General features: G+C 41.4%; 1 protein-coding gene across 1 annotated transcript in view; it reads left to right on the top strand.

Annotated features, from left to right (window-relative positions):
- Positions 1 to 17,438, top strand: part of stard13b (StAR related lipid transfer domain containing 13b) — a 59,841-nt gene that overhangs the window by 10,130 nt on the left and 32,273 nt on the right. The window contains exons 4-5 of the mRNA XM_008276623.1: positions 345 to 491; positions 5,840 to 5,873. Coding sequence (XP_008274845.1) covers positions 345 to 491; positions 5,840 to 5,873 — 181 coding nt within the window. The remainder of the gene's footprint in view (positions 1 to 344; positions 492 to 5,839; positions 5,874 to 17,438) is intronic.

Here is a 17,438-nt window from a genome sequence, read left to right as displayed (position 1 = left end):
GGTCGAGAGAGGCTTACATGCCTCCGAGGCATCTGCATAACCATCCCAGGCATTCACTGTTACTTGCTTTAACTAATGACAAGCGACTGGGCAAGACAAGACATCTTTACTGGGATATTTGACAAGGTCATAATCTCTGTCCTCTCAAAAGAAGATCCACACATACAGGCTCCTTTGTGCGCCTCTGTCAAGCTGAATTGAGAGTGGAGATTTCACTTCCCCAGCCGCTGACCTCAGCCTCTTGTTTTCTTTTCCTCTGGCCACCGTTGAGTCCATCCTGTCCTCGTCAGTTGAGTCGGCCAGAGACAGACCCAGCCTTAATTGTTGTTGTGATGTTGTTGCAGTGGGGTGCTGTTTCAAAGTCCACGTTAAATCAAGCCCTGAACGACCAAGCTCTCCAAAGACCAGACAGAGGGGAATGTCAGAGCCGAGACAGGTTTTCTGCTCCTCGCAGCTCCTCACTGGGAACAAAAGCAAGATCCAAGAAGACGGTAAGTTTTTCTAAGAATCACGGCTTCCTGCAGGCGGCCAACAGCCTCTCTATAAGTCAACGAGAACGTATACATACAGTTTGTTGCACAGTATAAACAAACTTGCTACATGCAGTGCTGTTGTTCAGACCTACTTGTTGCTAAATTCATTGGAATATGACTCCGTGACATTTTCTTTTTTCAGCTCAAATCTGGCTTTTGCACTTTTGGGTGACTGCCATGAGCTGTTTACTTCATGTGCGATACGCAAAGTATTCGTCTGTCGTAAATCAAAGTTTTTGTCCGTCAGGGAACTGTTTGCTCCATCTTAAACTAGCACACATCTAGTACGTATCCATAATATCCATCCTTGGATTGTTTTATCTAAATTAATCCAATGAAAGTTTAATTTGACCTTTTAGATTTTGTTGTTGAACTTTGGTGACAGTTTTTTTTTTTTTAAAAAAACATCCATACTGCTCCATGTGTTCCCTGAAAAGATTCTGTATGGTGCATCGACATCCAGATCCAGTCGAGTTTCATTTATCTGTGACAAACTGATGTGATCGGCAAAAGCAGAGCAATTTATCATCTTCGAAAATGTTTTCACAAACTTTCTCGTCTGTTTTCTTTATGGATAAAATGGTTCCCTGTAAAAAAAAAATAAAAATACTTTTCACAATCTCAGATTTGAGCCTAATATGTTGTTTACAATGTTTAAATAACACAAAATCCACAATGGGAAACACTACCAAAGTACATCCGCTTTAAAGATAAATCCATCAACAGGCATCTGATCTTTTTAAATTCCCCTCTGTACAGCGGCTCTTCTCTCCATTTATCTGTAAATATTTGGGGTTTGCATTGGGAATAAGGTCAGCTTAGGCATTCTTAGACAAGCAGGACTCACTTCTGCTGGACAAAGTATATAAATATCACTATTCAGCTGCTCTAAAGGAAACAGACAACTGAGAGATTTGCAGAATGCAGGTCGGATTTGTATTCAAAGCCTTTCAACTTGTCCTTTGTGCTCTCTTGATAGCTCTGAAGCAATGTGATGGTAAACAGCCTGCTTATAAGCAAAACAGCAAGTATCCAGTCAAATACTCCCGATGCTCTTTACAGTATTATTCCTTTTGGCATCTTGTCCTACTGTAATAGCAGTTATATGATCTGCAAAGGTTTTATTTTATTTATTAAGGGACCACAACATAGATGAGTTGACTGCAGAGATGACTTTGTCCAGGGGTACTTAGCGCTTCAAATGAAATTGGTTCTCAGAGTAGGTGCCACCTGTCTTCTTTAGTGGAACCCATAACTACCTCTTGAACATGACAGCAGCACTGGTTAAACCTTGGCTTGAGGACAGCTGGGAATGCCCACATATGTAACAGACAAGAGTATTATGGCTGGCGTGTAACCTTGAGTGTAATGAGATCTCATGTTATACCGTGATGACATGTTTAAGGGCATTCAAATGATATTTTTCCAATTATTTATGACAATTATATAACTGCCAATTTTATGAGCTTGATATTCTAGTGAGCTCTGGAGGGTTGGGAGGATAAAGTGATGCCTCAAAACTGGCCATTTTCAGCATGAAAAGCTGAGATCTCTGCAGAAAATCCCGATTGAATCTTATCAGCTTCAGAAAAGCTTAAGTTAAAGGAGCAGCCTAACATTTTGGGAAGTGTGGATCGTTATATGAGAAGATTGATGCCACCTGATGTCTGGTAAATATGAAAGGAGATTCCACTTTGCTTATCTTAACATAAAGACTGTAAATAGGGGAAACAGCGAGCCTGGCTCCGTCCAAAAACAAACAAACAAAGTCACATACCAGAGACTATATCCCTCCAGCAGCAAACCAAAAAAAAAGCAGATTTCCCTCAGAGCTTTTCCCTTAATGTCAAAGTACATATAGAAGCACGATCTTCTGAAGTTTATAAAAACAGCTGAAATGACATGTCAGCAGCGTAGAGAGATTTTTTCCTCCTCCGAGTCTTGCATAAGAGCTCTGGAGTCCATATGAAACTTCTGACAGCAGAGAAAGAGAACGTGATCGAGTCTGAATCACGGTCTTGGGCTCTAAGAATAAACTAGCTTAATGTGTGAGATAGTACATGCTGCTCAGATTAGTAGCCATGGCTTGACCTGGGAGATGTTTTATGGAAGTATCTGGTAAAAGTTTTTGGCACCTTTGGGACAAGCTTCAACTCCCCCCTGCCTCCGTATGATCTCTAAAAAGTGGAATGCATCTCAAATCGCCCTCAATCTGCTGCACATCATGCATGCAGAGTCCATCTCAGCTGGAATGTCTTGGGTGTTGATTAAGATCATGTCTTGCTGGAGGGAGATTTTTTTTTGTTTTATCTTTATGTCATCAGTTAACACAGTGGCTGGAGGAAGATGTGAGTCCACAATTGATCTACTATATTCCCATATTATGTAATTGATATCATTATATTTCTGAAACAGATTTTCTTTTTTTTTTTTTATTTTGCAAAAACACAAACTCTTCAGTTATGGAATTGCCAACAAGCTTCTGATTTACAGTTGTTTTTTTATATATATATAGTGGGGTGTTAATTCAATAGTATTGATTTTTAGTCTCCAACTTTCAGATTTTTCTTCAATTTTTAAATTGATCTGAGAGCAGTAGAGAGTACACTTGCCCGTCTGTATAACTTGTTCAGCTTCTGTAGATTAAACAAGTGAAAGTCAGTGTCTTGCAGTAGAAGAATCTAGTGTATTATTTCTTTGAAGTCGTTACCATGTTGCTTTAAAGATGCTGTTTCATCATTATTTTTGTATTTAAGGGGTATTTTCATAAATTCTCTTTAGAGCTGAAATTTAGCTCATTAATTGAATTGTCAGCTGATAGAAAATTAATCTAAAACTATTTTAATTTGCCATTTTTCAGGAAAAACTGCCTAACCTCACTGCCTATAGCTGCGCAAACAAAATTTTTGCTGCTGTTCTTTTTTTTCCCTCCTAATGTAAATTCAGTATTTGAAGTTTTGACTGCTTTTTACACAGAACAAGTGGAGGTAAAATACAGTCATGGACCCTGGAAAAAATGTAAAGACTAAACAATTAGTCAATGAATTGAAAAAGAAATATTTTTTTCAATAATAAAACAGAGCTCAAACTATATCCATGTTTGTAGCTATCTTGACCTTGCTCTTCAGCGCATGGTCTGGTTGTGGCCAGCTTTTTTTTTCTGAGTTCTATTATTGCTGCATAGAGACGTATTTGGGTTGAGGATTCCTACTTTTAATTGCTGTTGACAGAGACGGGCACACAGAGGACATGCTGGTTTGTCATTCAGACCGACCGGCTCTGTAGCTGCCCCGCTGACTTGTCATTTGTGCCGGGACAGCATCTATCATTCAACCACCACAGACCTGTCACTCCATATAAACATCCTTGTTGGTGCAAGCAAAGGGGAAGTTTTCCCTCTGACAACAGCCTTGAAAGGGACTCTGTGCTTATCGTCTGAGGAGGATGTCGCTTTTTCTGACCTGTAACCTTTGACATGTGTCTACCATCTGACTGCGATTGGCCTGAACTGGGGCGATGTGTATTTAAAGTGGGTCAGCTCTTGTGATATGCCAGGATGAAATACTTTCTTTTGGCTGTCGGGAATGAGACAGCGAGAGTGATGTGTTCAAGCCTTTGAAGCCTTGTCAAATCGGTACATCTCCTCTGGGGCCCCAGCATCAGATTTTTGGAGTGCTAATTTTCACGAGTTTATTTCTGAAACTGGGTCTAAAGCTGGTCTATGGAGACCAACTTATCAGGACCATCGCATTTACAGAAAGCTCTTTAAAGCATGGAGATAATGACCCTGTTTGTGTCTCTGTACATTAAAACTCGTCTTGGAGCTCTGTTACAAAAGATATGTGATGAAATTCTGCCGGACTGTGCCAAATCTCACAGTCAATAATGAGCAATACATCCGTGGCTATATGTCTCACTTTTCAGAGGCCCCACTCAGCTCTTCTGTGTTTAAACAGCGGTAAAAATACACACATGAAGGTATGAGTCATACTTTTATGACCTGTTTTGTATTTTACTCTGCTTCTCTCTGAGAATTTTTGTGCCTGGAGATAACTGAGCAGTTGAACCTGCTAATCCTGGAGCTATATGAATACCCCAGGTGGTTCAGGGTTGAAAACAGCCAGAAATCTGTTGGCCGTGACTCCCTTTCTGCTTTAGAGCCTCTTCATCATCTGAATAAATGAAAAACAGACCGCCAGCTGCCCGCTGTCCCTTGACCTCATTTGCTGTGTGGCCTGAAAGTGTCAAAGAACATGACAATGACAGCACGCTTACCCAAAACCCACCTGTCCTGTTTAATCCAGCCAATCAGGTCCTTTTTTTTTGCTGTCATGGTAAGGTGGTGGCCATATAGATCACTCTGCCAGCCAAGTGCTTCTTTACACTGCGAGTGTTTCTGCTGCCATGACAACTCTATGGAGGCCACAGCCCTCATGAAACATGCAGCACATGGCTAACTTACTGTGTTTAGTCATAATTAACAATAAAACCTTTGCAGATATGTTGGTAGGAATTCCAATCAGGGCCATGTGGGCTGATTGCCAACTGGCAGTCACGATGGAGGGTCAGCAGTATTACAGAAAGGCATCTTGGGAGTTTGTGCAGCGTTTTCTCTCTGCCAAGGAGAAATGTGGAAACGGGGCAAGCAAACAAGCGCATAAATCAGACCAGTGTGCCGCAGAGGGGAAATGGAAGAGTGAGTTGGGTAAGAGAGGGAAAAAAGATCCTGACTGGTCCAGATCAGGAAGAGATTTTCAGTCCTCTGGTGTCTGCAGTCATTTTATTAAGTACAGAATCACTGTATCTTACTTTATATGACACGTATCATCACCTCTTTCCAATGAAACAGAACAAAACTCAGTGATGTGTTCTTCAAACTTTGAGCAAACTTTGGTTTAATTCCTGAGATATAACCACTGCACTGACAGCAGATTAATAGGAACAGCCGACTGTTGAGCAGTGCATCAGATGATGAGATAACAAATGCTAAATCTTGCCTTCATTGCTGCTGTGGAGACTCTTCATTGACTTTTCATTATGGCACTCTGTTGAAGAATGAGACATTCTCTGTTCCTGAATTCAGGGGATGTGTCTCTTAAAGCCAATTAATTTGAGCTGCTTTTCTTAGCTTATAGAGTGGAGTACAGTAAAACAAAGACAATATTAATTTATTGATATCACTCACATGTCTGTCTTCAGTGGTTTCAGTTCTCCAACACCAAGTGATGAGCAGCTTCCTCTGAAAATTAAATCCAGGTTTATCTTGACATTTACTGATAATTTGTTGTTTTTTTTCTGACTTGCAGATGTTCAATAAGATGATCAATGCAGCAGGTGCAGGTAAGAAATTAGCTTTTTGGTGTTTGAATTTAATGTGTCCATGTCGTTCTTGCAAACTTTCAAACTGTTCTCTCATGAGAAGAAGCCAGTTGTGATGTTCTATTCTTCATCTTTGTGTAGATTCAGCAAACATGATCAGTCTGTGTTGAGTCTTTGATGAACTGGCAACTTGTTCAGGGTGACTGTCTTCCTCTTTGGTCAATGCATGCTGGGATAGCATCCAGTGGCAATAAAGGGCTGCTAGAGAAAACGGTAGTTAGTCAATGTGATAGCATTTGGGACTAATGGATATTAGAAAGCTCAGGGACTTGTTGACATCAGCATACTTGCACCCACGTATTTATCCTGCACTACACTGAATGTAATGGTAATTACAAAATGAAAGGAAGCATGTCGTCAGCGCAAACATCGCACTGATTTCAGCGTGCAGATATCTCTTTTCCATTTCAGTACATTTGAGCTAAGTCCCTGACCAAAGATTTAGCTGAAAGAGCACCAGATCTCCCAGGAAATTGCATAATATCTCTTCACCGGCCAATGAAGTGACAATTACAAATGCTGTTAGAAAAGAGTTAGACAGTGTTGCCTTGTGGAATTCTCTCCTAGACACACTAAATCTAAGAATTTGAATACTTTAAATTCTGAAACTTTACACTGTGGTACCTTGAAACTTTATGTCTGGATCAGTCATAAAGCTTTAAGGAGTCTTGGGTCTCCGTCTACAGTCACTGTGCTGTAATTGAAGTGCTGCTATGCTGTCTGGCGCATAATGAAAATCTCCCCGCAAGCTGATGCTGCGCTGTGCCCTGGCTTGCATAGTGGCATTGCTCAGGCCCCCAGACAATGTAAAAAAAAGAGTGATGGCCACAGGTGTCAGCTCCCTCCCTCCCAGCCGCTGTCTCGAGAATGTCCAAATGCACAGTCTCTTTCTTTAAAGGCCTTTCATATATTGGTCACTTGGCGGGATGCAGTTAAAATTAGGCAGCGTGCCAGATCATTGTTTCTGTTTTGCTGAGGGGAAATATTTGGCCTGGTGTGATGTGGCCCTTGGGGGGCAGCTGCGGGATTTGGGTAGATGCCATTTTAGACTCAGGTTGCACTCTCACATGACCTCAGTTTTGCATGATGCCGATGGTTCTGCGCAAGTAGACTTTCGGGTCTGGAAAAATTCTGTGTCACTTTTATGAAGCAGTTAACTAATGTGTGGTCTGCTGGTGTGCGTGATGGATGTGCTGTAACTGATCGCTGGTCCTTGCTAACTGTAATTCTTGGAAATGTGAGCGTGAGAGGACAATGAATAACGTCAAGTTTGTCAACACAGCTTAGAGATTCACCTCAAATACATTTATGAACACATTTTCTACCACATTTTTTGTTTTTTTTCTGGGATAAATGGGATCTGAGACAGTGTCATTGTCAACTTTATTTAGTCATAAAGTAAATGACACCTACATATGGTTTCAACCTGAATGATAAAATGACTAAGGGAATGATTGTGTTGTAAAAAAAAAAAAAAAAAAGGACAAAGCTGGCAGAGAGTCAGACACATTAGGTGTGATATTCCCTGGTTGTATTTTACAGCTGGGCTGTGGAAACCTCTTTTAAGACACGAATACGAGACGACCAGATGGTTCTCAGTGCCGACCATAACAACACTGTCCACCTCATTAAACTGACGTTGTCCAGGAGAGGCAAGCACATTCTTTGGGTCCAGTTCCAAAATAGCAAAGCAGTAGTGAGAAAACTGTTGCTATTTTGTGCTATAAATGAGGAGTGTTGTTATTTTTACTTCACTCAAATACAGATGACATGCTTGCAAGTGTACACAACATTTTCATCTGTACTCACTTGCAACTTAAAACATTCTGGTTAACAGCTGCAGGCTTTGTATGAAAGAGAATCTGTTTGAAACCATATATACATACAACCGTAGACTATGTTTTGCCAATTTATTATGTAAGATCGCATCTGACAGTGTCTGCAATCTACTGCAAACATATGCACATTTTAATGCATGTTGTGTGACTGTTAATACGTAACATGATCGTGTAGATTGTGTTTTTGTTATATCATCTCAAATAGCTTTAAATAGCTTTGTATAACAATTCCCTCATATTATCAAAAAGCTCAATAAGCACTGCAGCACTTAGAAATGAGATTTTAAAAATAGAAGTTCCTGTTTGTTAGTTATTTAAAATCATGCAAAGCATCATTTCTGGAAAAAACACTAGACCTTTTAACCTTCTTGAATTGTTATGTTTTTCCCGAGGCACAAACAAAACCCAGAGTTTCATTCTGAAACCACATATGGATATGCTCAGAGAAGATTTGGTTTACAGTGGAGGGGGGGGGGACTTAATCCTCAATCTCAAATGTTTATTTTCTGAAGGCATTACTCAACAGTTATAGAGCATTTTTCAAGTCTTGAGTAGATGATGGGCCAAAAGTGCCTTATTCCCTCTTACACACAGTGTAATTTGTATGGAAATCTATTCCCTGCAGTCTCTTTAATTGCAGTGTGGAAATTAATGGCTTCCTCTGGTGAGAGGAGGCAACTGTGTTCATCCTCAAAACCCCGCTGACTTGACTGACATTAATCATTGAATTAATGAATCCGCAGTGACACTCTAATGCTGAAAGCTGCACATCCAGCCGCGCTCCTGCCAGAGATACAGCACTGATAAGGAGGATGAAGCTGCTTTTGTTTGACTCGACCGAAACGCACATTCACGAGTGGGCAGACGAAAGGTTGCGCAATAGACGCTTTCAAGATTTTGTGCACAGCTACTGTGTGTATTGTAAATATATTTGTGTCTTGCATAAAACAAAAATTTCAGTGTAAAGGGTAGACAAACAGAAAGGCTGCCAGGGTCCAGTGAGAAGCAGTTATGCAGAACTGAATGACTTTTAACATGCACAAATAAATGGTCATGTGCTTTGTTATGATAAACATCACCTTCCCAAGCACCATTCTGAGAGAAAATTACACAAGTGCTGCTTAAACAGAAGTCTCTGGCCCAGAACTGTCAGGCTGAGGCTTCCCTCTCTCAGCCTCTGAGGTTTCAAACCGACTGTGTGCATTTACACAGATCCTCTCTCTGAATAAATATGCTAATCTACTTTCAATGTGCAAATCTCTTGCTGCTGATTATAAGAAAAACAAAGAGGAAACTCTGTGAATCCTTTGGGGACTTCTCTCTATTTGCAAGGAAAGTAATGTAAAGCCCTGTGTCCCTCACACATTGGTGTGAATGACTCCGAGGGAGAAGCTAGAGAGGAAATGTAAAGCGGCTGTTTTAAGAGCCTGGCTAGTTTTTCCCTTTAAAGTCAGAGCTAAATGCCACTTGATGATAGAATTCCAAATGAATTATCATTTCAGGTACATGTTTTGGGACTGATAGAAGTGTCTTTCACAGGTCTGGAACGGGAAAGTGAGATGACGTAAATAGGAAATGTGAGGGATCTGGTGAAATGTAGCACAGCCTTGCCAGGAAATGTTACTAATGAAATAAAATGGTATTTAGGAGAAGATTAATGTTAAGAAAAATGTGTGTCCATCCTTCCTGTTAGGTATAAGTTGAGTGTATGCATACTGATTTACAGCCTTTGGAGACTTATTGGACTTAAAGAGGTAATGTTTCAATTCAATCAGGCAAACTGCCAACACATATATAGTCGAATTTTCCTGTAAGTATATCACATTCCACATTAAGCACTCCACTCATTGTTCGGAGTAGATGGATCACTGCAAGACTGGAAAATCCACAGTTAACAGATCCACTTGATAACCAGCTTTGTGATGCCAATTACTCAGGAACACTGATGTTAGGCTCAGCAAAGGCAACGGAAACCCAAAGAGACCCATGCATGAGTTGATTTTGCTTAGTGTTGCAGGTGATGTGTTGATGTAGAACATTGTCTCAAACCTGATTATCAGTGGAAAAACTAACACAGTGGTTCTACATGGCACAGGGAAACCCTAAAACAAGCCCTGATGATTTGGATTAACTGCACAAAAGGGGCTGCAGCCGTTTACCAGCTTTGCTCATGACTCCCACAGTATAAAGCTGGCCAATCTGAGAATCCTTTTGGCTGTGAAGTGGCTCCTCTGTGGGGCCCCATGTACACACTGCTATTGTAAATCTGCGGTCCAGCTATAGATGAAACACCAGTGGGTATTATATAATGCCCATGGCCACTAATACGCTACAGCAGGGGTTTCTTATCTGTTTTTGACTCCCTCATGTTCCTCAGCTGTTCTCAGAGTCCAGAACCCAGGGTCACTGCCTGTTGCTGGAGGCTGACTGGGACCTCAGACAGCTGCAGTCTCTCTCTGGAGGCCTGTTAGGGACGATAATACACACATCACAAGAGCTTCATGGCAACAAGTGAGCAGTAGATGACATAGTCTGACACCTACGTAGTTGTAATCAGAACATACACAAGAGGAGCGGGCCGGTGGGGCGAATATTAAAATCAGATGTTTGGAGCCGTAAGAAGGATTATTAACTATGTCGTAATCCGTTGGTTTCTGCTAGAGTCTGACCTCACTGCTGTTCTTATTATGAAATCTGTTTTGTTGTGATAGTAAAGGTCCAAACTTAGCTAAGTGTCACATTATTCCCAACGGGAGGCCGAGGAATAGATCATTTCGAAAGGACTGCTGCCATTTTCCATTTGGTCTGGGAGTGCACACAAGTGTTTTCTGTCTCTACAAAGGTGCTTTGAATGATTTCTGTAGTTTGTTTTGTTTTCTGTGTCTGTTGGTTTAGTAGCAACTACATAGAAATCCATTACATATACACCCATGAGAAATTACTCAGCCTCTCAAAACCCATGGGCCTTTATACGCTGCTATGACATCCTCCGCTCTTTTGTGAAGATTTTGCACAACATTTTGAAACACGACTGCTGGGATCTGCTCCCATTTCAGCCGCGAGAGCTTTCGGGATGTCAGCCGCTGATGTGACAGGCGATAAGACCCGACTTGCTGTCATAGTTCAAGTTCATCCCCAAAGGTGTTGGACGGAGCTGAGGTCAGAGTTCTGTGCAGGACAGTCAAGTTTTTCCCCAAACTAAAAAAAATAAAACAAAAACATTTTTATGGCTCTGGCTTTGTACACTGCAGTGTTATATTGGAAAAATAGAGACTATTTGCCAAACTGTTTCTGTAAAATGTGAAGCACTCTGTTGACTTAACTGCTGCAGTATGAGCCTGTGACAGACTGTTTTTTTTCTATATCAACTGGTACATTAAATAAGTTGTGCAATTTTTTTCTTGTTGTTAAAAGTAGAATTAATGACAGAACAATCTTTGGAATGTGCATTTCCAAACTTTCAAAACATAACTTCTTAGTGAGCACAACTCAAAGAACTTTTTTAACTTGGTTGAAATCAATGACTATGTCTTTCTGGTGTATTTCCCCAAATAATATGTGAATCGCTTTAGAAGTGGTTTGAGTATTGAAAAGAGACGGCAACATAGCACATTTTTCCACCACACAGTTTGAATATGGCCAAAGTATTCTCATCTGTTCTGACTGTTTAAAGGCAGACCTGGACTCTGTGAAACGTCTTGATTTAAAGCTGCAGGAAAATTCATTTTCGTGAAATTGTGCCATTACTTTCGCTCGCCGTCTATCCGTTTGCCGAACAGGTGCCAGATCAGTGACATCATGTTTCTAAATTTATAAGCAAGTCGTCATTTGTAAATGCAGCTCAGACTATAAAGGGTGCTGCTGGCATGACGAGTGCATAAAAAATTCCACACATGGAAAGATGGAAAATGACTTGTGGTTTCCTGAGTGCAGAGGCCAGCTCGGCTGTATGACAGGGAAAGCGAGAGGGGGGGAAAAAAAGAGAAGCTTGGTAGTATTTCTGGACTTTTCTTTGTATATACAGTAATTTGTCAAGGTTGTGAAAACATTAGAGAACTATCTGGTTAACCTGCTCTGAAGTCTTTTAATGTTTTTATTGCAATTTTAACATTTTTATTGCAATTATTGTAACCATCACACACACAATAGCACATAATATCGTTTAATAATGCCTTGAAGGCCCTTATACTGAATGAGATCATCATGTTGTACAATTTCCACAGTCTCTGGGTGTAATTTATTGCCAAGTATAAATCATTGTGCATTCGGAGCAATTCGAACGGGATCTATCTAAAAAATGTTATGTTCTTCAGCAAGAGGAAACAGGCTTATTGTTCTGATTCCCAATTACATCCACACTGCCAGTTAGAGAAGAAGCAGTCAATAAATCCTCTCAGGAACACCTTCTTTAAAAAGACCAAGGTGAGAGTGTTTTCTGTGTGTGTCGGCGTGTGTGTGTCGAGGAATTCAGGCCTGGGTTTTGTAAACTAAGTGGAAGGAGACACGGGCAGCCGTGTCAGGATGCAGGCCAGTTGCAGGAGGAAAGGAACTCTATGTGTGTGTGTATGAAGAAGTGTGTGTGTGTGTAGCGACACAAAAGCTAACAGGTTGGTCCAGCACTCAGCTGCCAACTGGGAAGAAAGGCAGAAACAAGATTTAGGAAGTAATGAGCCAGGAAGGACCACACTACTTCAGGGTCCCACACCAGGATGTTAGCGACTAAACAGTCAACAGACTTTCCTCTTCTTATCTCCTGTTGTGTGTATGTACCTTTCCTGTGAATGCTTAACCGTTCTGCTGGAAATGTATCCAAACAATAACTCCTTCCTCATCCAAAGCTTTATCAAGTCTGCTGCTCCACTTTGTATCACCTCAGTGGTCCTGCACACACACACTCACACAGTCTCCAAGCCAAGAACATTTCCGCAGGGTCGGTTTAGATGCAGTAACTACATTGGCTCTTTCAGTGGCCTCCCAAATTTCCCACATAAACCACAGAGATTCCAGATGTTGCAGGGAGGCAAAAAGTCTACTCCTCCGCTGGGCCTGCAGCACTCGCCTCCACATCCTCAGGTTGGCCGAGCGCGTGGCACCGCTCACACCAAACTCTGTGTGTTTCTGCACTGAAGCAAGGCCACGGGCAACCATGCTACTGGAGATTTACATAGCTGTGCGCTTCCACCTGTACCCAGATAACAAAAAACACAGCGGGCTGTTAAAAGAGGCTCTGTCCTGGGGCAATGTTGCACTGCGGCTTTCTTGTGGTTTCAGACCTGATTAAACAATTTGGCTCAGTAATCAAAGAGCAATAGCAGGCAGAGGCAGAGCAGACTTCCTGCATCCTCTCTGCTCCCTGGCTTTCAAACTTAAGGGCCCAGCAGGACTTGTTTGTGTCTCAGTTTGAAAACAATACCTGCACTGTACTTCCAGCTTATCACGGTTGATGAGTTGAGCAGAATTGTTGGCGGTGAATGAGTCCACAAACGCATCGTTAATAAAACCCATCATTAATTTTCTGATGTTTTAGAGAACGTGATCATAATAAAAGCACAAAGTAATCTTGTTTTTATTTTATTTTTTAGCTTGGAGGCATATGAAACATTTTTGAAAGTAGTTGAAACATGATTTTTTTTTTTCTCTGTGTTGTTAACCCAACTCCTCTGAGATCTGGGAGCAGTTAAAGTGTTCACACACAAGTTGAGAAATCCAGTGTGGTTTCTATTAAATGCAAATGTCTTGTATAACTGTTTGTGTTTACAGAGTCACGAGCAGCAGCTTGAGACCCTTTGGAGGCAAACTGTAATGGCTTCAAATGGGACACTAAGACACTGGTCTGAGAGGAGACTATAGGTCCATACTGTAGGTTTAATTTTAAGCAGCTGTCATTTTTTTCCCCTTTGGTCTCTGTCAGGCTCTTAACTCCGGTTTCTCTCATGGGACAGCGCTCATCTGGAAATATAAACAGCAACTTCCTGTTTGAATTTGTTTCATAGCGGCTAATGTCATGCTACAGCCTATGTAATTTATGAAGAGTTATCCTGTCAGCTGCATTTATTGCTGATTGCTTTGAAGGTGCCTTGGAGCAATCTAATGTAGGTTTCACATCAACAGAATGAAAATTAGTCCTTGGTGGGAAAAAAACGATTTAAATCCAGCTTGAAAATGACTTAAAATCAATAAAACATTAGCTTATTTTACATCTGTTACCTCGAACAAAAAGAGAGAAATGGGAAGGAGTGAGAGTGATTGAGAGAGAAATGTACCTCTGTGATTAAACCCTCATTGCTCTAATAGAAACCAGGTGCTGGACAGTGGTGTAAATGTTTTCCCATGCATTTTTGTGGGCAATGCAGCCTTAACAGATTCAGACCTTGACAGTATTACATGCTTTGTCATTCAATTAAACAATAGCCACATACGCTTGTCATGCCAGTTTTACATTCTTCGAGCCTCTTTATACAAACTCTGACCCCCGCAAACTCCTGCTTCTACAGATGTTTCATTATATTGAGAAGAAAAAAAAAAGGCTTTTGAGCTTTTCTATTTTCACACAAGAGCTCAGATTATGTAACAAACTGCCTCAATGAGTAGCTATATGGATAAACATGACAAATGTGCAGTTTAGGCCTCATCTGCGTTTAAATATAGATTTGACGTAATTGATCATCTGTTTGGGAATGAATGATTCTACAAAGACCAACCTTCGCCAAAGCAAGAAACCATGACGTTACAACGGACGGCCCTCTAAGAAAACAGAATTAGTGGCCACTTTAATGGATTGGGACCAAAGTCGGCTCCTCCTTCCACGACCACATAATCTAAACCCAGATATACACCACATGTGTGGCTCCTCTGGAAAAATGAACTCGACTTGGGAATATATGGTCAGGAAATTTATAGCACATGCCTGGGACGAGCCCTCAGGGGCCAGGATGGAGGTGGAGGGGAGATCTCCCCGCTCCCCGTTCCCCGAGCCTTGTTTCCATTAGGGCTGGGAAGTGCAATCTCCCAGACATTTCAAGGGGGCCTGGTGTAAGACCTCCTGGCCAACAACATGACCCATTCAGAGAGCAGAAATCAGTTTCCTCACATCTGGGATTTTCCCACTGCAGCTATGGGACAGCATTCCACATCAGTCACCAGACGTGGACGGAGACAACACACACACACACACACACACACAAGCTGGGATGTGGATGATTCAGTAAATACGTGTGTTTATATCTAAGTGTTTATGATAGAGTGGGAGAAAGAGTGGACTGAAAACGTGCCACTTTTTCAGGGAAGACGGGAAAACGAGCGCTCTCTGAAAGCTGCCCCGGCCAAAACAAACAAGTGGGTGAGTCAGCGGAGGGAAAACATTCTCAGGCTGACTGATGTTTCCTCTCTTTGCATCTGCTATTACTTCCACCGCCAGAGACCCCTCCAGAGGCTCAGTCATTGTCTACCCACAATGATCCTTGTTGCGATAATGCTCATCTTTATAGCGCAAGTGGTTTCTTTTCGGAGTTAGAGAGGCACAGCGGCTCGGCTGTGTTTACCTCTGTGATGATTCATGTCGAGAGAGGTCAGAACCTTGTTGCTGTGCTTCCTCCATCACTTTTACTCTTGGGGGGGGCCTGACAGGGACGGTATTGTCTGTCACTGGGCCTGGAGATTAACGCCTTGTTTGCAACGTCAACATCTTGTCCTGATTCATTGTGCTGCTTTCAACACATGTCAATCTATATCCATCAAAGGATGATGGACACATGATGTTTTGAAGATTGTTTAAGGGTTCTTTATGAAGAAACTCCTTCACGTGTGTGTTCTTTCAAAACTTCTGGTGTGATCTTGAATTAAGAGCACATTTCTGACCATTTCTTTGTGTTACATTCCCAGAGTTTGTGTGCTAACATTCAGCCCCTTGTCTCTGTGGGCTTCCTGGTTCACGTGACCAGCGGAAAACGAGGTGCTTGACTCGGCCTAACCCTGACCCTTCCTCAAAAAGTCACAGGATCAAATGCAACAGATTCTCGAGACAAGTGTGAATGCGTGTAATTTTTGTCCTCCAAGCTGCACTTTAGCCCGAGGTCTGGACAAGTGGGGCTGAAAATAGCAGCTGCCTGATCACTGGTGGCCCACGCTGAACCCAAAAAGGAGGCATCTACATATTTTCTCACATATTTTTCATTCCTGGAACTTGTTAAACCTTAAAATAACGGTGACAAATTGACTTAGATCCAAACGCAGATGAAAAGCAGCCACAGTCTGAGAAATTATTTAGTTTCCTCACTGTGCGAATTTTGAGGTTTCGCTTTATAGGAAGTCTTTGATGTTTGTGTCATTAAATCGGAAATATGTAGATGGTAATGTTTTCATGTTTCAGTGAGATCAGAGCAGCTCTCTGGGTCTCTTACACGCAGTTTCCGAGTCACGTAATTTTACTTAATGGAAAACTGAGCCCTTCATTAATATTCTCGGCTGCTCACTCCTTTGGTGCTGAGATATCTCATCATGTGACCTTGATATAATGTGTAAATCATATGTCCTGCTCAGTGGCAAACAGGGTCCGTTTACTTATTGAAATTAAGTAATGTTGTCTCAGCTTCGTACTGAGAGGCCAAACTGAGGTCGGCAGAGGTTTGTTCATTTAAGAAACTGTCAATCTTGAGCCAGTCTGTCCGTGTGTTTGGAGTGGATTTGTACCTGTTATAACAGTAATCCCAGCTGGTGACCGAGAAATGAATTCAGCTGATATGATATCACCGCTCTTAGGTCATGCACTGCCTGCATGGGCATACAATAATAGCAGGAAATTCCTAAAATAATTACACTAGAATGATTATTGAGCTGTTGTTGTCTTGCTGGTAGCAGGAGCAGCAGCAGCGTCACAGAGGAGCTTATCGTGTTTATTCTTCATGTATGTGAGCCGAAGCTTTGTCTCTCTCCCTCTTCATTTTTTATCACGGTTTGTGGTGCAAGTTTTTGTAACAACAAAAGTAAATGGCCCTGAAACTGAATCCATGTTTTTGTTGAAGGGTTGACCTACTCCAGCCTACCTGGAGAGAACTCGCTGAACTTTCATTAAGCTTTAAAATAACAGACAGCGGCGTCCTGATGAAGGTTGAAATCCTCATAATAAAAAGTCTGCGTTGTTCATATGTTTTAGAATCACGAGTAGGGTAAACGAGGATAAGACAGCCAGGACTGAGGAAATCAAAAGAAGTGGTTTAGAGGTATGTTGATGTAATATTTTGACTGTAGAAAATTAGCTAGTAATAGAAACTTTTTTACTGTTAACATGAGAGTCAAATGAAAAGTTTTCCGTTAGTTTGAACAAGAAAATAGCGCTGACTTTATTGGGATGTGTAAAACTGTAAGTCTGACTTTTGATTGATAAGAACCCATGGATAATCAATAAGTTTTAAGACTGTAGCTTTGCTAATTTGTGGTAAATTCATCTCACACGATAACATCACAGCTAACCAGCAATATTATGTGTTGTTATCATCTTAATGGGGTGGGGGTGGGGAAGCTAGCGAGGTCAGCTCTCCACCTGCTTCCTAACTGGCTTGAATTCCTCACCACTGTGGGCTAAGCTTGATGTCTGTGATTTAAATGTGTGTGATAGTAAAGTTATATTCTCTCCAACTGATTTATCTCAAGGCCATCCATTCAAAACTGTTATTCAGTCTGTGATAACAAT

Source organism: Stegastes partitus, unplaced genomic scaffold (assembly GCF_000690725.1).
Source record: "Stegastes partitus isolate 25-593 unplaced genomic scaffold, Stegastes_partitus-1.0.2 Scaffold78, whole genome shotgun sequence".
NCBI classification, from domain to species: Eukaryota; Metazoa; Chordata; class Actinopteri; family Pomacentridae; genus Stegastes; species Stegastes partitus.
This window is presented reverse-complemented; position numbering and strand designations above follow the sequence as displayed.